At 40.0% G+C, this 23214-nt stretch overlaps 3 protein-coding genes across 3 annotated transcripts in view; 2 read left to right on the plus strand and 1 right to left on the minus strand.

Annotated features, from left to right (window-relative positions):
- LOC141430160 (beta-1,3-glucan-binding protein 1-like) overlaps nucleotides 1–23214 on the minus strand; it is a 44376-nt gene that overhangs the window by 7738 nt on the left and 13424 nt on the right. The gene's annotated exons all lie outside the window — the stretch shown is intronic.
- LOC141430159 (beta-1,3-glucan-binding protein-like) lies at nucleotides 1405–19640 on the plus strand. Its single transcript, XM_074090724.1, is given in 9 exon segments — nucleotides 1405–1535; nucleotides 1538–1561; nucleotides 6700–6924; nucleotides 7467–7732; nucleotides 8037–8170; nucleotides 8927–9093; nucleotides 9745–9969; nucleotides 10820–10965; nucleotides 19198–19640. Coding segments are annotated over 9 exon segments (1479 nt in total). The 5' UTR covers nucleotides 1405–1426; the 3' UTR covers nucleotides 19381–19640.
- LOC141430219 (uncharacterized) lies at nucleotides 14537–18585 on the plus strand. Its single transcript, XM_074090814.1, has 3 exons — nucleotides 14537–14724; nucleotides 15854–15979; nucleotides 17133–18585. The coding sequence occupies exons 1-3, from the start codon at nucleotides 14537–14539 to the stop codon at nucleotides 17254–17256; spliced, it is 438 nt and encodes a 145-aa protein (XP_073946915.1). The 3' UTR covers nucleotides 17257–18585.

Here is a 23214-nt window from a genome sequence, read left to right on the forward strand (position 1 = left end):
AAAGGAAAAAAACAATTATGTACCTATGTAAACTCTTTATTGCACATAAAAATAAAATTAAAATAAATACAAATACACAGAAACGAGAGCAAAGGTGAGCTTATCCCTAAAAGGGATCTCTTCAACAATAAAGTGTAAAGAAGTAAGAAAGAATGTAAGTAGAAATAAGCACTTTCGATGACCGGATAGCCAAGTGTTAGAGAACCTGACTATGAAGCTTGAGGTCGATCCCCGCGCGGGGCAATAATTTGTACGAATAATACGAATGTTTGTTCTCAGGCTTAGACGTTTAATATGGTTTTAATTTAAGTACTTATGTATTTATCTATATAAGTATGTCTATCCGTTGCCTGGTACCCAACAGTACCTAAGTACAAGCTTTGATTTGGTGTGAACTATCCCACGATATTTTTTATTTATTAATTTAGGTACTATATTGGCTGAATAAAATATTTGTATTTGTAATTGTGTTTGATTGTTTAATTTTACACAATAAATGGTTTGTACATGTTTACAAATATTTTCTATTCGTAACGTAACCTTTATCGTGATATCTTAGTCATACAACTTCTTTTGTTAGACTATGTGGTGTAAGAAAATTACAATTTTATTTAGTCACAGGACCTACACACAAAAACAATTATCGACGCGACAACATAAGATTAAACTTTATATTATCATTTTTAAGTTTCAAATTGCATTCTTAAAGTGCTCTTGACATTGTCAACCGGTAAAACCAGCCAAGCGTCGAAACATAGACTTAAGTAATAACAGAATTACCTGTTGATTGTCGTTATATTCAGAATCTACGAATTAACAGTCATGACGTCTTACAATTACCAACAGTGTGGTTAAAGTGCAAGAAATGTACCTACCGATTGTGTAAAAAAGACGTAAAAGTTACCACACAGTGATCATGATTTCATCGGACTGATCGCAGTTATGTACGTACTTTTCTTTTTTACAAGTTTTTTTTTTGTATATCAAGATCAAATCCCGCAAGTAGAATTTTCCACACTTTTAATGGCGGGATTGACTTAAATTGGGTAAGACATTCTGGATGATAATAATAAAAGTGCAGTCTATAAAAAGAACAGAACAGTAAGTAATACAATCTTTTATATAAAATGTAGTTTTTCAAAAAAAACGACTTCAAACGACAAAGAAAAATACACTACGAAAATGGTTGTAAAATCTGTATATCTGCAAAATTCTCTGGAATTTAATTTCCGACTACCTGTTAAAATTAGTATTAGAATTTCAAATTATATTCCTAATAATTGGCGTGCTTTCAATAGGCCCCATTTATTTTCTTCTTTTTTTCTTAATTTGTTTAGAAAATCGCCAGTTCCAAGCGTTTTAGGCACTATGCGTACACGCATATCGACTGCCAGTCTGCGTCCATCAGTGCCACAAATCAGACGCCATGATGGAAGCGACGCTCGTTTGTTTTTTAATCGCGATCGCAGCGTGCCATGCGCAGCCTCGCGCGGCGCAGTACATAGTGCCACCTGCGAAGTTGGAAGCTATATATCCTAGGGGCTGAGGGTGACTGTACCAGGTAACTGTTATTTTTAACCCCGACGCAAAAAGAGGGTGTAATAAGTTTAACCGCTTGGTGTGTCTGTGTGTCTGATGGTGACATAGCTTTCGGCGGGTAGACCGATTAGAATGCGGTTTTTTATTTGAAATCAGGTTTTCCAGCGATGGTTCTTAGACATGTTTCATCAAAATGGGTTTCCACGTTTTTGAGATATTACTCATTTCAATCATCATCATAATCAGCTTTAAAAACATCCATCGGTGGACTGGACATCCATTTCAATAAGGAGGTTTTATGTTCGTCTGTATGTATTTGTTATATGTTCAACGATATTTTTTTTTAGTTGTGGTCAGATCTGTTAGTTATCTTTTTAAAGGGATTGTTTGATAATGGTCCCAGTGATAGTAATTTATTCACAATTCTATTTGGTTAATTTTACAAACTTTCGTTTTAACTTGCAATTTTCGTATGTATGTGTATATTGTCTTCCAATTACTTTAACTACTTCTTGTGTTCGAATTACTTTGACCACTTCTTGTGTACTGAATTAAAATTTGTTACAGGGTATGTGTTATGTAGATTTCAATGCAAATGCAGTCAATAAATATTACAAACAATAAAATAAGCTTGTATCAAAAAAGGGCTTTTAAAAATGATTTAACTTTTCTTTTTTGCGGGCCTTACACTTGACAATCCCACAAAAATTGAAAATGCGAAAGTTTGTAAGTCTGTTTGTTTATTACCTTTGCAGGCCTAAACCGCTGAAGCGATTAAGATGAAATTCAGTATACAAATAGTTTGAGTCCCGGGGGAAGACATAGGATATTTTTATCCCGAAAAATTGCATGGTTCCCGCGGGATAGCGGTATTAGCGGTAAAGGAATTTTACGCGGATGGAGTTGCGAGCAAAAGCTAGTATCAAAATAATACTAAAAAATAATAAATAGTCAAAAGGAAATTAGGGCCACGACTTGAGTTGCTTCAGTAACAACCTGTCAAGCAAATATACAAACAAACCTTGAATTAATGAATTGTCGTCTGCGCAGATACGAACATACCTACCTAGGCATTTTTCTATCTAGTAGGTACTTGGGTGACCGAGCCTGGCTCGGGACAAATATCGATAACACGTTTTTTTCAAAAGAAAATACGAAGCTAATTTAATTGTTCCCCTTAAATTCCCACAGGAAACTTCATCAAAATCAAGAGCTATTTCTGAGATCCCAGAAACCAAATAAATAAATATATGTATAAAATGTATGCTTTGTTTTAAAGGTCTGAAATAGATGAATACGAAACGCACCTACGTGTTAATTCAAAACTATATACTAAACGGATATCTTGTAAACATATGAAAAAGTGTACTTGTTGTTGAAGGTCCTAATAAATAAATAAAATATAATCAGCAAGTAACAAAGTAGGTACAGGGAGTATATTTTACCCAAGGAACGTGTAAAAATTCTAGTGTTGACTAAGTGTCGACAAGTGTCGACTAGGTGTCGACAATTGGGTCGCTTGTATTACTTTACCATACTTATTGTAACAGATGTTATAGTACTAATTATATAAGTCATGGTAACCTTACTAGCTCGCTAAAAATTTCAAAAGCCTGGATTTGAACTTACGATCCTCTGCTTGAGAGGCCATAGGTCAAACCACTACGACATCACGGCTGAAGACAAGTAGTTTGTACTATCGAACCAACTGAATGTGACCCAAAAATCGGATATTAAAAAAAACGATATTATGAAATTCGGAAAAATGAATTTCATGTTTTTAATTAATCGGAATTATATATCTTAGGAATTGTGAAAATCGGAATTAGCAAATTCGCAATTAAATATTTCGGAGAATTTGGGTGTTCCCAAATTCGGTGCCTCAGCACGAGCCAGCAGGCGTGGACCTATAGTCGTCTACCTCACCTGCATACTATATATTGGGCTTCAATCACTCCTGCTGGCTCGTGCTGAGGCACCGCACCGACTTCATACTGGTAGAAAAAATATTTTCATGGTTTTTTGTAGTCGGTTCAATTTTTTGTTATATTTTTTTTTCACGCTTTTTAGTGTAAATTATCTAAGATACAATAGTTTAATGTCAACTGGTCGTAGCCTTTTTCGAAAGATTGCGTTTTCCGGTGCAGAGACGTTCGTTATTGAGGAGTGCTGCTGCTTCACCAGCCGTTCCATTTCACCATGTGTATTACGATGAGCATAGATTGCTTAGCAAGTGTGTTAAAGTAATTGAAATTCAACCCGTGAGGTACTTGTTATTGAGTAGTAGCTCTGTTGGTCTAATGTGATCTTCATCATCAGTTCCACATCACCAAATGATGATTTTCAAGAGCAAATGCACGAATTGCTACTAAATATATCCAAATTACCATAGGTGTCCCTATAATATTTAAGGAGTTCCCTCGATTTCTGCTTTGAGTAGTCTGAGTGCTTACGGGGACCTAATTGAAGGTATTCATTCCTAAACGATCTACAAAAAAAATTTTCAAGTCGGTTCATAAATGACGGAGTTCTGAGGTAACAAACATAAAAAAATACTACCGAATTGATAACCTTTTTTTGAAGTCGGTTAAAAAAATTATAGTGATATTGACATCGCATTGCTTCAGAAGGGAGTTGATTATGACACTGTAAGAAAGTTCTACGGTGGGTCCGAAATCAAATGGTTCGTTTGTACATTAAGAAAGACGTGAACAACACAGTATAAATGTGATATAAATATCTAGTTAATAGTTTTTCCTATCACTTATCGCTTTGAGTTACTCGCAAAACATATAATAGCGTGTAATGTGACCTCAAGACATGCGACGTAGATGTTAAGAAAACGATACAAACATCAGTGCAATTAAATTATCATTTTCCTGTTTGGAGGCCTTATTATTTTATCAAGACGTTTCTCTTAAGAAGTTGAGTCGTTTTTTTTATTACTCAGCCGTAGTCGGTCTGTGCATTTAATGTCTTGCGCAGTTCATTTAACTCTGCTTTGTAAGTACTTGTTTTTGTAGTGGCAAACTTTTTTGAAACTGTATTTTTTTAACTGACCACTAAACATTACAAATTTTACCACCAAAACTAATAAATGACCACCAAAATTTCACTGCCGAATTATAATATTTTTGTTTTCATTTTGTAGAACTAACTAAAATATTTAATGTACAGTCGAACCATTTGATTCCTGACCCACTGTAGAATGTTCTCACAGTAAGTGTCATTATAAATTCTCTTGTCAAGCAATGCAATGTCGCTATGACTTTTTCTATAAAAAGGTTCCACAGTGGGTCACGATTCAGTTGGTTCGAGTGTGTTCACAAAATACTGTCAGGCAGGCCACATTTTAATAGTAGTGAATCAGGTAGGTACTATTTAATATGGTAGATTATGATTATCTACTGTCATAAGTAACCTTAATATAAGGACCTGTTCCACCACTTGTCGACTAACTTTAAGTGGCAGATAAAAGTGATGCCGTCTTTGTTTATTCGGACAAAACAAACAGAGACGGCATCATTGACAGGTATCCGTCACTTAAAGTCAGTCGACAAGTGGTGAAACAGGCCCTAAATCTTCAAACCTACTTGACTGGGATAACACAATACAGATTATTCAAAATACTAGTATTCTACCATTATACTACGAGTATAACCAGTTGTTGGTTGGACTAAGATCAAAATCCATAAAATATCCATCTTGCCACTTTTACGTACCAACACTTAGTATAGAAACACACCAGATTACTTGAACATAATTATACTTGCGTGCTTGAGCTTAAAAGCTTTGTCGAACTTTGTAAGTTTCTAAGGAGCCCTCCACACTCCTTGGTCAGTTTACGTATGGTCGAATATTATTCTTGGGCACATAACCTGTGCGTTATTCCGAAGAGGTGATAGATTTCATTGCGTAGGTATAACACAATGATGAGAATGCAATGAAGACTACAATGAATTATCAATACTATCAATTACTAGGGGTTAGTCCTACTCATTTGTCTCCTGAATGAGCCAGTATAAACCATTTTTAGGGTTTTTAATTTTGCACGAATATGTACGTAAACTATGCCGACAAAATGGTACAATAAAAATTTCACAAAAAATTTTTTTTACTGTACCTTTTTTTTCTCATCCAACCTTGTATGTGGGGTATCGTTGGATAGGTCTTCTATCTTCTTCTATCTAGTTAAAATCATTAGGGGGTTGCTAAAACGATTTTTCGATTCAGTAATTTCTTTGCAAAATATTCAACTTGCTGGATTTTTTTTTAAATAAAACAAGGAAAACTATAACGGCTAAGTTTGCTTGAGAATTATTAGTAGTTTAAGAGTATTTACTTTTTGCTATTTAGCAGCCTAAAGTATAAAATATACCTAAACTTGTAAGATTCCGTATAAAATACGAACCCTTAGTAAAATATTACTTATCTTTTTCGTAATGGCTACGGAACCCTATTTTGGGCGTGTCCGACATGCTCTTGGCCGGTTTTAGATGCTTCTCATGCTCATAAACTTACGCAACTGATCACACAGGGGCCAAAAGCACGGATTAATGCCTGTATTGAGTCAAAATAACAAATTTGCATAACATCTAAACCGGTACTCGGGGAGTATTAACCGGCGCGTCTATAATAGGTCGTTGCCTCCGGCTAACTCGGTTTTTTAGACCTTGCTGTAATCATTTTGTAGTGAGCCAATTGCTTTGGGTTTGATAAAAAAAGACGAGTCACCGGCAAATTGAGATGAAGGCTGAGAAATAATTGTATGACAGAAAAGAGTAAACAAATTCCAAAGATATTTTTTGTTAATTTTAATCGGATCATACATGTACCTACTACCAGTTTTTATACTATCTATCAACAGCTGGACACAGGCCTCCTCTCAGAAAGAGAGCTTAGGCCGTAATCCCCACGCCGGCAAAGTGTGGAAAAACCTCATACACACCATTCATTTTCTTCACAGGTTGGTGAAGGTTTGCTCACGAAGTTTTTTCACCATACTTATGTCAAAATTAATTTTGCAAAACATGATTTTGAAAAACTCAGAGGTGCGAGCCCGTATTTGAACCTAAGGTCTTCTGCTCGAGAGGCAAGCGAGCTACTGGGCCACTACGGCTATTTTTTGATTTACGAAATTTGAAGAAACATTATTTTCAGACGATGGATTCTCTCTCTTCGCCTTCCATGGTAAGCTTAACGAAGAAATGGACGGCCTGGAGGCAGGCGAGTGGGCCCGGGACATCACCAAGGCCAAGGAAGGCCGGTGGACCTTTAGGGACAGGAATGCGAACCTGAAGCTTGGAGACAAGATATACTTCTGGACGTACGTCATCAAGGACGGGCTGGGGTATCGACAGGATAATGGAGAGTGGACAGTGACTGGTAAGTTTCATGTTAGATTATGCAAATATTCAACTATGACGCTATCGAAAAAGTGCTGCATCGGTATTAGTATTGATTTCGTAAAAATATTCAACTCACTCTTCTGTGGTTTACTGATTTTTACTCCGTTTTGTTCACCTGCGTCCTATTTTGTAATTATAATCTTTATAATCATCATCTTCACTATTGTCTGCCAAAATACTTCTACTGCTGGACATTTTCTTCCCCCAAAGAACGGCAGAATAGCCGATTCTCAGCCGTTCTCCTCTCCTGCACCCTATACCTGGTCTCCAAAGAGTTGGACATGTGCAGACTTGTAGCCGGTGAGAACCCGGCACTGTCTGGCTCCCCCGTTCGTTCCCAGTCATCTATAATGAACTTTTCCCGACTGCACGCCCTTATCTCCTATAAAGCATCTCATATAAAATTTAAAAACTAAAAACACGCGACGTGACCCCAAAAAAGATCTCTACCGGGTCACTAGTCCTTATTGTACTCATACACTATCCAGATTAATGATAAAATTTTACATGCTTTTTCAGAATTTGTCTACGAAAACGGTACAAAAGTCGATGTTGGCAACAACCCAAACTATCAGCCCGAGAATCCCAAGCCAACGGCACAGCCCACTCCTGCACCCAAGCCCAATGTCTCTGGACACCCAGACCCATGCGTAGCGTCCAAGACCGTCGTCCTAGGTAAAGGCACCATCTGTAAGGGTGCCCTCATCTTCAGCGAGGAATTCGATAAAAGTACGTTAAAGGATCAAAGCTCCTGGGATGCTGAGAACAAGTTCCCGGATGAGCCAGTAAGTACTTACGAAGATATACCTAACTAATTAGTGTTCACCGCGGGTTCACTTGCATTATATTATTTGACCTGTTATTTCAATTGAATTCAGACTGGTCTTCATTTACGTAAGTAAACATCCATGTAAAATTTCATGTCTCTAGAGTCTAGACCAAGTGACCCACCAAGGTAAAGACTCATTTTATCGGAGATCGTGCGATGCAAGATGTTGAAGTTTCTACAGTTCTACAGAAGTCGCTACAATTTTAACTAAAAGTGACATAATCACTGATAAATTAATCGGAAAAATTGTCCTTCCTCAGGACTATCCATTCAACGTGTACATGCCGAAAGAGACAATGGAGCTAAAAGACGGCCACCTTGTGATTACTCCTCAGCTTTTGGAAAATATTTACCATAAAGGCTTCCTACAAGAATCACTAGATCTGACTGAAATGTAAGTGAGACGGTAATCAGTCGTCATTGATAATAGTTTATTGCATATAAAAAAAAAGTACAACAACAAATATTTATAAAACAGATAACAATATGGTGGTAGGAAACAATTTGCTGTAGGTACATGTTCACACAACAGTTAACCCTCTAACTCCTAAGCTAAGTAAAAATTTGTATTATAGGAGTTAGTGGCCGACCATACGCAACCATGCACTTAAGGGTATATACTTATCATATGGTTCATAGGCTAAGGTATTACTCCTTTAGTAAATTATGCTAACTCCGGTTCGAAAATACAAACTGAGACATGGATGCACAGAAAAACCAGAAAAAGAGACCAGCGCTGGGAATCGAACCCAGGTCCTCTGCATTCCGTGCTGCGTGCCATAGCCCTACACTACCACTGGACAGGAGTACAGACACGAATTTCTCCTATGCACACATATCTCAGGTTGCTTTTTTCTTCTACTACGCTACTTAAGCAGCAACACTAGCGACATCTATGTTTCGCTCTCATCGAGAGCTTTTTCTGGTTTTTCTGTTCATCCATGTCTCAGTTTGTATTTTCGATATGGTTTTACGGGATGACCGTAAAAATAAAAAATTTGGAGTTGAAATAAAAAATACAAAAAGACTCCAAATAACCAATCTAACTCCGGTTGTAAAACATGAAAACTTACAAGGGTTGACAATATTTTTCGCTTTATTATTATTTTGTAACACGTTAAGCATACTAAAGTATAGAACTCCATTTCAGATGCACAGGCCAAATTGACAGCGATCAGTGCAAAAGAGAAGCCTCTGGCGCTGACATTTTGCCCCCCATCATGACAGGCAAAATCACCACTAAAAACAAATTCAACTTCAAATTTGGCAGAGTTGAAGTTAAAGCCAAAATGCCCGCTGGTAGCTGGCTGGTACCAGGTACATCTAAAAGCAACTTGCAAGCCCAAATTTATTTAAAATACTTGTAAAATAAAACCTTATAAAACGTACGTACAATAGTGGGCATAAATATCTATAAATGTCGCCAAAAATTGGCTAAAAAAGAGATTTGAATAAATCTCTAAGGGATTTTATCATTTACCTAGAAAAAAACAGTAATTTCATCAAACCCCTGAATTTGTTTAGTGAAATGGCAAAATCAGCAGTTATTGCAGGTGGTAGGACCTTGTGCAAGTTCCGCCCGGATTGCTACCACCATCTTGCTTGCTAATCCTTCTGTGAAGCAGCAGTGCTTGCACTGTTGTGTTTCGGCGTGGAGAGTAAGACAGCAGGTGAAATTATACTGGCACTTGAGGTATTCCATCTTAGGCTTCTAAATTGGCAACGCATCTGTAATCCCCGCGTTGTAGGTGTCTATGGGCGGTGATGATCTCTTACCATCAGGAGACCCACTTGCTCGTTTTCCATCCAGTTGAATAAAAAAAACAGCCAAAAAGCCTTTTTTCGTTTTGTCCAAGTACTGTATAAATAAGTACTGCTGTAATGCTGTTTTATTATCTGGTGATACTTAGTTCTTTCATTTACAACAATCAACCTTCTAATTTTAAAGTGTCCCCCTATGCCATCCAGAAATCAACCTAGAGCCTCGTGATAACTTCTACGGAAATCGCCGATATGAATCAGGTCTTATTAGAGTGGCATTCGTCAAGGGCAACCCAGAGTTTGCAAAGAAGCTGTACGGTGGACCAGTGCTGTCTGACACGGACCCATTCCGCTCACAGCTGATGAACGAGAAAGTCGGTATCGAGAATTGGAGCAGTGAATTCCATAACTACACTATGATTTGGAAGCCAGGTAATCATATTTCTTATCTCACAGTCATTGACATAAGTAAGCGGATTAGATAACTTATTGAATTAGGCGTTCCTTTGCGGAGGTCCTTATCAATGAACTAAAAAAAAATCTTTGCTCACCCGCGACCTTATGATAGCTATTTTTATGCAAAATATGCGTTTTCTTGCAGTTTCTCCACCTCGACACTGTAAGAACACACACAAATCACACAAACCCATCTATCACCACACTACACTAGACTGACGCGTTTTGAACACAACCAGAGCTCATCTTGACAAGCATCATGTACGGTGTGTTGCTCTGAAGATGAGCTCTGGTTGAGTTCGAAACGCGTCAGTGTAGTGTGGTGGTGGTGATAGATGGGTTTGTTGTGTGTTCTTACAGTGTGGAGGTGTAGGAACTGCATGACACGTATATTTTGCATAAACTTAGCTATCATAAGGTCGCGGGTGAGCAAAGAAATTATTTTAGTTATTAAGCGGATTAGCTCGTTGAAGTGGCAATGGGCAAACTATATAGCACGGAGAACAGATGGCCGTTAGGGCCGAAAAGTTTTCGAATGGAGATCGCGAATCGGCAAGCAAAGCGTAGGACGCCCACCAACGAGATGGATGGATGACCTGGTTAAAGCCAGCTCACGGTGGATACAGGCCGCTTCCAACCGAAACAGCTAGAGGTCTATGGTGGAGCTCTATGTCCAACAGTGGACGTCCTATGGCTGATGATGATGATGATGAATCTCGGTATGTTGATGAATCAGCAAAATTCTCAGAGTAGGTAACGATAGTTGGTTAGGTAAATACCATGGTAAATCAACCAGTTCCCGATAACTTATTTTCATATTCTGCAGATGGTTTGGTCCTCCTGGTTGACGGAGAGCAGTACGGCACCGTAGACCCTGGCGAGGGTTTTTACTCCATCGCGCGGTCCGCCGCCGTGCCTCATGCTGGAAATTGGCTGAGAGGAACCAGCGTCATGGCACCTTTGGATCAATTGGTAAGAATGATTGATTCAGGTATTACTTTGGGGAGGTCCATATCAATGACAGATTTTTTTTGTGGTGTAATCTTGTTTACGCAAAACGTAACATCGTAGGTCGGGTCGTGTAGAAGTCACTTTACGGGAATGTGTGATGGACCCCTTAAATCATATTGTTTTTTGACAGCCTATGTATGTCAATGGACCGGGTCAGTCATTCGACCGAGGAGTCATTCAAAGCACTGAGAGAGGTTGGAACGTCTATAGCGTCTCGGGGTCAGAGCGGAGCTCTCAGTGTCAAATCGTGTCATTAAGTAATCTAAGATCATCTGAATCATATTTATAGATATAAACAGTTGTACGGTATCAGTAACGCGATAATATAGTGGTGAACGTAATCGCAGTTTAATTTCATCGTCATAACCTCAACCCTTCAAAAGACACCGGCGGCAGCTAGCTACAGGAGCGGCAGCTGTCCAGACCGATCCCAGGGGCTTGGGAGAGGTCTGCCTTCACATCGGCATCATCAGCGACGACCAAGGCGCGGCCTGCACATCGAACCCGCGAGAGCCAGCGGTTTGGTCTAAGTATACGTCAGCGGCGCAGGGTGCGCACGCACACATCAATCAAATTCAACCCACCGGCAGTTCTCAGGGCGAGAATTGCCAACATTTTTGTGGAACCATGACGGGAGCAGAACGTTAGAAGAACGTTAGAGAAGAATCAGCACGATAACGTACGTCGCAGGGCGCGTGTACTTCATTATCATCTCAGCACGGCGGGCGCCGCGCGCGCATACTTCACATCGTATTATTATTATATCATATTAATTAATATTAAGACTTTAAATTCAGTGCGCGTTAAGTCATTTTCGCAGTGAGTGAAAGTGCGGTCTAAATAGTGCAATAGGTATTGACACTCGAAATATTCATTGGAAGAAATTTCGCCGCCATCTTGTTGCGAGTAGCAAACAAGCAAGCAAGTCATCACACAAATCATCGGAGAACGGGACGAATTCGGCAAGTCAATCTCATTCTCATTCATTCATTCAAAGACTTTAAGTGTTTTTTTATAAATTGTCATTCACTTCATCCGATCAATTCGACGACTTGCGAGTTGCATTATCTATGGTCAGATGAGCGCATAACTGACTCATTCATTCGTTCATTTGTGGCAAATGTCATTTTTATCAACATAATCAACAATCGTTATCTGAAATCAATAACCTTATCATTATCACGTTATCAGTTAATCATTACGGCATAAGTAAGCGAATGTTGTTTTAGTGAGGTTTAAGTTTAAATACAGTTGTGTTTAATTTGATCAAACAGTGAGATTTATTGTTGTGCGCGTCGATTGTTGTTAAAGGTAACTTTAGGTAGGTAGTTTAATATAAGTGTAGCTCACAGGGTGTGACTATTGTTATTCAGTTTAAGCATTTATCGTTCGTCATTGAATTAAGAGGTTATTTACTTGATTTAAACACATCAAGTAGTTCATTCATTTAAGTCAATATGCCTCCTAAAATTCATGCCAAGATTCAATTTATGTCGAAATATCGCATGCTGACAGATTTTGCCAGTACAATAAGCGAAGCCCAAGGTACATCAGCGGTGGCAGTAGCTAAACGTAATTTCGGTTCATATTATAATCAGTTCGTACTAGCATATGAGGCGTTGCTTGGTCTTTCGTCAGAGGAGATTCCTGAGGGAGAAATGGAACAAATTCACGCACAGTTCAGTGAAATCAATAAGTTACTTGTCAAGTTGGAGCAGCATCGAGCGCGGGGGTCCGCAGACGCCTAGGATACGTCATCATAGCCAGGTAATGGCAAAGTTGCCTTCCATTGAACTGCCTAAGTTTAGCGGCAGGCCAATGGAGTGGATGTCATTTTTTGATCTCTTTCAATCCTTGGTCCATTCACGCGGACATTTTCAGATTCGGAGAAGCATTTTTTTATTTGCGCGAGCATCACTGTCAGGTGAGGCCTGTCGCGTTCGTACGTCAGCTACCGATGGATGGTCAAAAATTATTCAGTGGCACTGAAATTGCTCACAGATAGGTATCAGACCACAGGGATGCTGGTAGATACATACTTGTCACAGATCACCAACCTCCGGTCATTAAACAATGAGAGGTTAAGGTCAGATTTCTATGATCCTCTCCGAGAGTCTATTCAGGCATTGGAAAAGCTCAAACAACCAATTAACGAATGGTCATATTTAATTGTGTTTTTAATCATACAGAAGCTGCCAACATTGATCAGGTCAGCATTCGAACAGCGGTATGGGACGTGTCATCAGGTTCTACCCAGTGTTCAGCAACTGCTCGAGGTACTCGACGAGCAATGCAGGGTGCAACTCGCCGTGTCACCAGCACCAGAAGCGGCTTCAGGAGAAGCTACCACCGGCCACCACCACGACGAGGACGGCAGGGTGCGTCCACCTCGGAGGCACGTGGCAGGCCAGCACGCGGAGTGCGTCAAGTTCATCAGGTGAATTCTATTTCATCATGTTCATTTTGTAGCGGTGACCACTCATTATATAGATGCGCAGTGTTTCTAAGTATTTCACCAATAGCACGCAAGGCGTGGGCGAAACGTAGTGGTCACTGTTTTTAAGTGCTTGAGGTTGCACTATGCTAGGGACTGCAGTCAACGGAATTGGTGTCTGCACTGCAAGTCTCCTGAGCACAACTCACTCATTTGTAATGCAGGGGCAGCTCCTAAGGCTAGGGAATCACCTGAAAGGGACCAACCTGTGGTGTCAACATCAGGTCACGGTAGGCAATCGCCCAAGCGTCAGTCACCGGGCAGGCAACCCCAGCATCATGCACAAGGCGTGGGCCAGGGTGGCTACCCACTTGTGTGTGCACCTCAACCGAGCCAGGGCGGCCACTCAGATGTACCAGTGACTCAACCACTGTACCAGGAAGCTCCATCAGCTCAGGCGATGGCAGCTTACCGGCCAAGGCCTCCGGTAGGGGCAAGGGCACAGTGGGCTCAGTCTGAGTATCAGGCACTGAGGTATGGGCAGCGGGTCAGCCCCATTCCTCCACAATCACCACCATCTCCTCAATGAGATGCTACCACTGTTGGGTGACACAGTCATTACCAGTCACCATTTGTCCCACAGCGGTAGTAATGGTGAAATCAGGTGATGGCAATTATTTTAAGGTTAGGGCCTTACTCGACACCGGGGCGAGTGTCTCAGTAATTAAACAGTCAATAGTTCAAAGGTTAAATTACACCAACAGTCTAATGGTAATAATATTTATGGGAATTGGTCAGCAAAGGGTAAAGGTACCTGGTTCAATAGTCAAATTAATAATCAAACCTGTAGGTAAACAGGTACCCATCATTAGTACAATAGCTTCAGTCATGTATTCACTAACGGGAAACATTCCATCATATGACACTCAGCTCAAAGATCAATTACGGTTGTCACATATCATATTAGCTGATGGCAAGTTTGACAAAGCCTCAGATGTGGACATCATTTTAGGTACTGACATATTAAATTATGTACTCGATGGTTCAAAGATTTCCACTCACGTTCCAGGAATAGCAGCCTACGGGACATGCTTTGGGATGTCATTCATGGGTTCATTGACCTCGACTCACCAGTCAGCGGTGACGTCATCACAGTCAGCGGGTACGTCCGTGGAGGACTACGGCCTGCACGCCACTAGACTCGAGGAGGTGCTCGAGCGGTTTTGGAAGGTCGAGGAGCCGCCTTCGAAGCCTACAGTTCATCCAGATCACATGGAATGCGAAAGGTTGTACATTTCTACTACTCAACGTCTGCCTGACGGGCAAATACATAGTCAGGTTACCGTTACTTTCAACACGGTCATCATTAGGCGAATCAAGGTCGCTTGCAATGAAAAGGTTGCGAGCTTTGGAGAGAAAATGGCTAAGGACGCACTTTCGCCTCCAAGTATAAAAGATTTCATGAGAGAGTATGAAACTCTCGGTCATATGTCAAAATCGAACTTTCAATTTAACTCAGAACATTTTGTCATACCGCATCACGGTACCTCTCTCCCGCCCAGATAAAATCAGAGTTGTATTCGACGATCAGGGCGATCGTCCACAGGTGTGTCACTCAATCAATGCCTTCACTCTGGGCAACCTCTTCAAAATGATATCACTAAAATCATTTTAAATTTTCGACGTCATCAAGTGGTATTCACTACTGACATCAAAATGATGTTTCGTCAAACATTTGTTCACCCAGATGATAGGAAATATCAATTAATCCTCTGGAGGGAGGATCCGTCACACGATGTTCAGGTATATGAATTAAATACTAATACCTACGGGCTGAGGTCAAGTCCATTCATAGCTATACGGACGGTGTTGCTACTAGCGGACGATTGGGAGGTGTCGCATCCGAATTCACACGCAGCACACGTCATGCGACGAGATATCTTCGTTGATGATATCCTCACAGGAGCAGACTCAGTAGCAGAGGCTCAACAGCTCAAGCAAGAGCTCATAGCGCTAACCGGGAGCGCAGGTTATGAGTTACGTAAATGGTCGTCCAATAGTAGGGAGCTATTGCGTGACTTACCGGAGGAGTATTGCGAGCTGCCACACTCATTTGATACTGAGGATAAAAGTTTCATCAAGGTATTAGGTGTTCAATGGGATCCAGTGTCAGATTCAATGGCATATCAAATCAACGTGCCACTTGGTCACCCTCCTACGAAACGTAGCGTGCTCAGTACAATCGCACGTTTGTACGACCCGTGTGGTTATTGCGCACCAGTCATATTTCGATTCAAAATATTCTTACAGTCATTATTCTCGGATGGGCTCAACTGGGACGAGCCGATCAATCAAAATCAAATCAATCAGTGGGACGAACTTACGCAGGATCTCAATCATTTGTCTCATTTACAGATTCAACGGTGTGTCTCACTACCGAGCGCCGTTTCATACTCATTGCACGGTTTCGGCGACGCCTCGGAGCTGGGATACGCGGCGAGCGTCTATCTACGGACGGTGGATGCGTCAGGACATGTCAAGGTCAGCTTAGTCATTGCTAAATCACGCGTCGCGTCACATAAAACCAAGCAGACGATTCCAAAATTGGAACTCAACGCAGCTCACCTGGTATGCAAACTGCTTAATCACGTCGCAGATTCGTACGACGACTCTGTTCAGTTAGAGACTATCAATGCTTGGTCAGATAGCAGTATTGTTTTGTCATGGCTCAAGGCCAAACCTCACATGTTACAAACATTTGAATGTAACAGGGTACAGGACATTCAACAGTCCAAACGTCACATCACATGGCGTCATGTCAGATCAGAGCGTAATCCGTCAGATGTCGCTTCACGCGGAATGTCCGCAAGGGAATTAATTCAATTTAAATTGTGGTGGTCACCTGATTGGTTGATGCGGGAGGAATCCCAGTGGCCACAGTTACCAGTCACTATACCTCAAGAGTTACCAGGTTTCAAGAAATTAGTTCATTTTGTCACGCCAGTAGAGTCGTGGGAAGACGCACTCTTATCACGTGTCAGTTCATATAGCAAACTAATCAATGTCAGTGCATTCATACTTAGATTTTGTAAAAATATCAAGTTGCCGAGGGAGCAAAGGAATCTTCAGTCTACACTGTCATTGGACGAGATTCGCGCAGCTACTAAACATTGGATAGGTAAAGTTCAATTAGACGCTTTCAAGGAGGAAATTGTTATGGTCAAACAAGGAAAGCTGGTCTGTAAATCATTGCAGAAGCTTAGCGTTTTCGTCGATGACGAAAACATGCTGCGTGTCGGCGGACGACTACGTAAATCAGCTCTACCATATGGAGCAAAGCATCCATATCTCATACCTAAGGATCATAAATGGGGTCAGTTACTCATCGAATACTATCACAGGTCATATTGTCATGCAGCGACGAACGCGCTCATTGCTATAATCCGGAGGGAATATTGGTTTCCGTCACTCCGACGTCAAGTTTCAAGGGTTATCAGGAAATGTTTAGTTTGTTTCAGATTCAATTCATCGGTTCAACCGCCATTCATGGCAGATTTACCGGCTGACCGAGTCACGGCAGCACGGCCTTTCTCAGGCGTTGCGACAGACTTCGCAGGCCCATATTTAGTTAAGAGTAGTTTATTAAGGAATGCTAAATCAGTCAAAGCTTACCTATGTGTGTTTGTCTGTTTAGGAACCAAGGCGGTTCATCTCGAGGTGGTTTCAGCATTGACGATCGAGGCATTCATCGCGTCGTTCACCAGGTTTGTCAGCCGACGAGGGCTGCCTTCACTCGTCCGATCGGATCGAGGTACTAATTTTGTTGGCTCTAATTCTTACCTGCGTGATGTCAATCAGTTTCTGGTCAATAATGAGACTGTACTCAAGGGGAATTTGCTCGTCAAAATATTCGCTGGGAATTCAACCCAGCAGGAGCTCCTCACATGTCTGGTTTGGTAGAGTCAGCTGTCAAGCATGCCAAGCTTTTACTCAAACGAGAGGCTGGAGACACTATCTTCACGTTTGAGGAACTATCAACTCTATTTTCAAAAATAGAGTCCATATTGAATTCAAGGCCGTTAGTTCCTATGAGTGAGGATCCGTCAGATCTCGAAGTGCTCACACCGGGGCACTTTCTCATTGGTCAACCATTAGTAGCTCTACCGGAACCACATTGGAAGGACACTAAGACGTCGAGGTTATCACGTTTTCAGGTTATTCAAAAAATGTATCAATCAATCTGGTCAAGGTGGCATATTGAGTATCTCAATAATTTACAAGCGCGTAATAAATGGTATTCTCAAGTCAATAACCTCGAACTGAATGATCTGGTTCTCATTAAAGATGAGAACTCACCTCCATTACAATGGAGGCGTGGTAGAGTCATTGAAGTGTATAAGGGAACTGACCAGATTGTCAGGTCAGTTAAATTAAAAACTCAAGGTGGCGAACTCATACGCCCAGTAGTCAAACTGTGTAAATTGCCTATTGACTATAATGTAGGTCAATCATAATCATATATTGTTCTATTTATTGGTAGGGCACCAATTGATATTGTTGTAATTTATAATCATCTGTGCATTATTATGTAGACCCTCAGTCTAATGGATATTGTTCATTTCATGTGTATAATGTATGGATAACTCAACTCTTAGGATAAGTCATAGTCAATTGTATACCTACATTTTCAGGATAGGTAGAGCGTTTATTCATGTGCTACACCTAAGTGTCATAGGTTGTCAGCTGTTTATCAGTAGATCATAAGTCAATATTATTGTAAGTAGAGTCAATAGTGCTTGCAAGTGTTCAGTCCATCTTTCGCCTGGCCCTGGCAGGAAATGTTTACGCAAAACGTAACATCGTAGGTCGGGTCGTGTAGAAGTCACTTTACGGGAATGTGTGATGGACCCTTAAATCATTTTTATTGTTTTTGACAGCCTATGTATGTCAATGGACCGGTCAGTCATTCGACCGGGAGTCATTCAAAGTCACTGAGAGAGGTTGCACGTAGGTAACGGTCTCGGGGTCAGAGCGGAGCTCTCAGTGTCAAATCGTGTCATTAAGTAATCTAAGATCATCTGAATCATATTTATAGATATAAACAGTTGTACGGTATCAGTAACGCGATAATATAGTGGTGAACGTAATCGCAGTTTAATTTCATCTTCATAACCTCAACCCTTCACAAGACACCGGCGGCAGCTAGCTACAGGAGGCGGCAGCTGTCCAGACCGATCCCAGGGGCTGGGAGAGGGTCTGCCTTCACATCGGCATCATCAGCGACGACCAAGGCGCGGCCTGCACATCGAACCCGCGAGGCCAGCGGTTTGGTCTAAGTATCAACGTCAGCGGCGCAGGGTGCGCACGCACATCTAATCAAATTCAACCCACCGGCAGTTCTCAGGGCGAGAATTGCCAACAAATCTTTTGTGTAATAAGTTTCAGTAAATAAAGAATTGTGAAGTTCTGGAATTGGTATATCTTGTGTTTCTTTTCGGGTAAATTGGCAATGATACTACGCTTCCCAATTCCTGGTAATTCATACTTATAATGACATTAATACTCGAGTAGCTGAGGACTAACAAGGTTATTTTTGTTAGTTTTTTTGGGTACAAACTTCCAGTTTGGTCCCAGAATGCAAAATTGCAGAATTTCAAGTAAAAACTAACCCTAAAGGGTGAATACGGCTTAGTCGATTTTTATTCTGAAATCAATTACACCGGTCGTTTTTTTTAATTTTGTTATTTTTTTTATTTCAGTTCTATATTTCGCTGGGCCTTAGGGTCGGCGGGGTCCACGACTTCGCTGACTCCTCGGACAAGCCATGGAAGAACCGCGGCAGCAAAGCTGTCCTCAAGTTCTGGCAGGCCAAGGATACCTGGTTACCTTCCTGGCACGATGCCAATTTGAAGATCGACTCTGTCAAAGTTTACGCTTTATAATAGAACTTAAAACGGAAGTTAGAAGAACAAGAGAAAAAGGAAGTTAACTGTTAGTTATGATTGTTATTCCAAATAAGGTATAGGTAGTGACTAGCTTACACCCGCGGCTTTGCTCCAGAGGTAGAATAAAAATAGGCTCGTTATCTATTCTAGTATAAATCTTCCCAGGTGAATATTTCGCTTCGAGCCCTTATCTTTCAAACAAAGGCCATTGTCTCTACTATCGCAAAGCCGCTAGCTACCGAGTTAGCACGTGCCACTGCAACATTCATATTGAAAAACTGTTAATATGGAAAAAATATATATATGAGTGCCGTATTGCCTCGGGGTGGTCTATCGTCCTACACTACCAAAACGTAATATCTAGAATATCAGTGACATTAAATTTGAACCTTAATACTATGACGATACCGTTTGTATCAATATGAAAACGTTCAATATGAATGTTGTAGTGGCACATGCTAACTCGGTAGCTAGCGGCTTTGCGATAACAGAGACAATGGCCTTTATTTTAAAGATAAGGGCTCGAAGCGAAAAATTCACCTGGGAAGATTTATACTATCCATGGAAAGGAAAAATAACCCTTGAACTGTGCTTCAATTCAATGATAACCAAGTTTTACATTTGTCGAAATTCTAACCTATGGCTGCAGTGTTTTTCAGAGATCGGAGAAATGTGCGTCATTACTCGCAATAATATGGACATGACTCCAAAGATTAATTAATAGGGAATATTACTTCAATGTTCTGCCATCAAAATACAGCTCTAGCACAAACCGTAAACTGTTTTTTGAATGTTTTAAATGTCCGTAGGATGCCATTATATAGCACTACTATGCAAAAATCATTTTATTTTGTTACTAATTAATAAATATGTCATGGTCCGTCATGGCGACAAACTATAAAGAGAACTGACGTTGTCATGGCTTTTTGTTTACGGTTTGTTTGTTCTACTTTAGTGTCGCCCCTGCGCAGAGTTTTGCTTAATATTCCGTATTGATTTATTACCTGTAATTTTATTTGTTTACTTCGCAAGACAGTAATAATCAAATGAAACACAGACTTCTTAGTGTCTTCTTTACCAAAAAATTTAGAAAAATTACTTTTTATTTACTTTCATAACTCTACACAATAAGAAGTATTTTGTTTAATTTATTTATTACTGTCTTGCTTGAAGTATACAAATTAAATAACAGGTAAGAAATCAATTAGGTAATTAATCTTTGGTTTGGAGTCATGTCCATATTATTGCGAGTAATGGCGCACATTTGTCCGATCTCTGGTTTTAATCGAAACATCTAAGCATTCAAACCATTAACACAAACTATCTCATTTATTATATTTTTAGGATAGGATAAGATAGCATAAGATATATGATCCTGTCAAGTTTACTTGCTTGTTAGATAAGTAAAGCTAGTTGTAAGTAAAAAGTAAGATTGAAAAAACCGGCCAAGAGCATGTCGGACACGCCCGAAATAGGGTTCCGTAGCCATTACGAAAAAATTAAGTAATATTTTTCTAAGGATTTCGTATTTTGTACGGAATATTCCAAGTTTAGGTATATTTTATAACTTAGGCTGCTATTTACTCTTAAAGTACTAATACTTCTCAAGAAAACTTAACCGTTATAGTTTTCCTTGTAAGTTTGATATACTTACTACCATCCTGAATTTTTTCAAATTTTTCCACCCACCGGTTTAGATTTTAGAAGGGGGGGGGGGACGCTCGATTTAATGAAAATTTGCACTTTCAAGTTGAATACTGTGCAAAACAAATCACTGAATCTAAAAATCGTTTTAGCAACCCCCTAATAGTTTTAAAAGATCTACAAGAAAAACGGTACCCCACACTACAAGGTTGGATAAGAAACAAAAAACACCCCCACTTTACGTCTATGGGAGTTACTCCAAAAAATATTTTTTATTGTACCATTTTGTCGGCATAGTTTATATATATATCCGTGCAAAATTACAGCTTCCTAGCATTGATAGTCCCTGAGCAAAGCCGCAGATAGACAGACATGGCGAAACTATAAGGGTTCCATTTTTGCCATTTTGGCTACGGAACCCTAAAAAAGTATTATATAGTATCTCCAAAAGACTGATCGATTACGGATCATTTGTAATACTCAAGTGACATGGTTGTGTGACTTCTGTAATGAGGGCTATCGTTTTTTTTGTCTTTTTAGATGGCGCCACTGTTGCGTGAGGTTTTTCAGTGTGGCTTTCAAAGTCTGTTATTACGGGCGTGAAAACAAAGTTTAGATTAAAATCATATTTAATACACCTTAAAACCGTACCACAAAAATATCGAGCAACCACAGTGTTGCGTAGTTCCATTTTGTTCGAAAAAAAAGGGAGGAAAAAAGTTTCCGAAAGACAAAACTGTCTCAAAACACAGACATTCATTGCCCCGGAACGCATAATTGCCATAATTAATTTCAGGTAATGCAAAATATTCACAAAATCATTCTAATTATAAATTATAAACCCGCGTCACTCACCCAAAAACTATGAGATTCGACATTTCGGAGACCTCACGCTACACTAGCGCCTCTAGCGGCGAATTTATACGCGATATCCCTCATTAACACTAGTCTAAGGGGCTGTTTCGCCATCCATTGATTAGTGCTAACTGACGGTAACACTAATGAATTGAAACAGCCCCTAAGTATTGACTTTTATATACTAACACCTATGGATGATGTGTGCCAAATGTACAATAGTCCGAATTAAATATTTTTTTATTTTGAATTTGAATTATCAGAGACTTGTACTCGTGGTTACGTTTTGACATCACAAAATTCTGAAACCCGTTTTACGTCTCTATTCTCCATCAACGGCATCAACCAGAAAACATCTACTAGTGAGCAAAATGTCTTAGAACGCCACCATGAAAAACTTGCTTTTGGACGCTCGCAAATCTGGCGATGTCGTCGGTCCACCTGGCAAGAGGTCTGCCAGTGCAGCGTCTTTTGGTTCGTAGTCGCTACTCAATGAGGGCTATCGCGTATGAATTCGCCGCTAGAGGCGCTAGTGTAGCGTGAGGTCTCCGAAATGTCAAATCTCATAGTTTTTGGGTGAGCTACGCGGGTTTATTTATAATTAGAATAATTTTGTGAATATTTTGCAATATCTGAAATTAATTATGGCAAATATGCGTTCCGGGGCAATGAATGTCTGTCTTTTGAAACAGTTTGGCTTTCGGAAACCTTTGTCCTCCCTTTTTTCCGAACAAAACGGGGACTGTGCAACACTGTGGCATGCTCGATATTTTAATGGTACGGTTTTAAGGTGTATTAAATATGATTTTAATCTAAACTTTGTTTTCACACCCGTAATAACAGACTGAAAGCCATACTTAAAAACCTCACGCAACAGTGCGCCATCTAGTGAGACAAAAAACGATATCCCTCATTCAGCCTATTGGCTTACAATGAATGTGTGTACATGCACCGGACACTTGTCCGGCGACGAAGCTATACAACACCACAAAAAACGGTTCGTTGTCCGGTGAAAACAACAGACGTCTACAATCGGCCTAAGGTTCTAATATTTGACACTGACTAGGATTTGAGGCCTTTGTTATTATAACAATAAACTAACACGAAGGGTTCATAAGAAGTGTGTGTGATTTTATTCTTGCCAGCATACAATTGTATAAGTATAAATAAGATATAAAAAAACTAAGAGTGTTTTATTTAAAGTAAACATTGCAGGTAAAAAAAACTATGATTGAGTTATTTGGAGTCTTTTTGTATTTATTGTCAACTCCAAATTTGTTACTTTTTTGCTGCTGCTTAATGTGTGCATAGAAGAAATTCGTGTCTGTACTC

Source organism: Choristoneura fumiferana, chromosome 8, assembly GCF_025370935.1.
Source record: "Choristoneura fumiferana chromosome 8, NRCan_CFum_1, whole genome shotgun sequence".
NCBI classification, from domain to species: domain Eukaryota; kingdom Metazoa; phylum Arthropoda; class Insecta; order Lepidoptera; family Tortricidae; genus Choristoneura; species Choristoneura fumiferana.

Coding starts and splice junctions, on each gene's coding strand:
- LOC141430219 (XM_074090814.1), top strand. CDS start 14,537: ATGTCATTCATGGGTTCATTGACCTCGACTCACCAGTCAGCGGTGACG. Junction 14,725..15,853: donor GATCACATGGAATGCGAAAG/GTTGTACATTTC, acceptor TCTCATTTACAG/ATTCAACGGTGTGTCTCACT. Junction 15,980..17,132: donor ATGCGTCAGGACATGTCAAG/GTCAGCTTAGTC, acceptor TTGTCTGTTTAG/GAACCAAGGCGGTTCATCTC.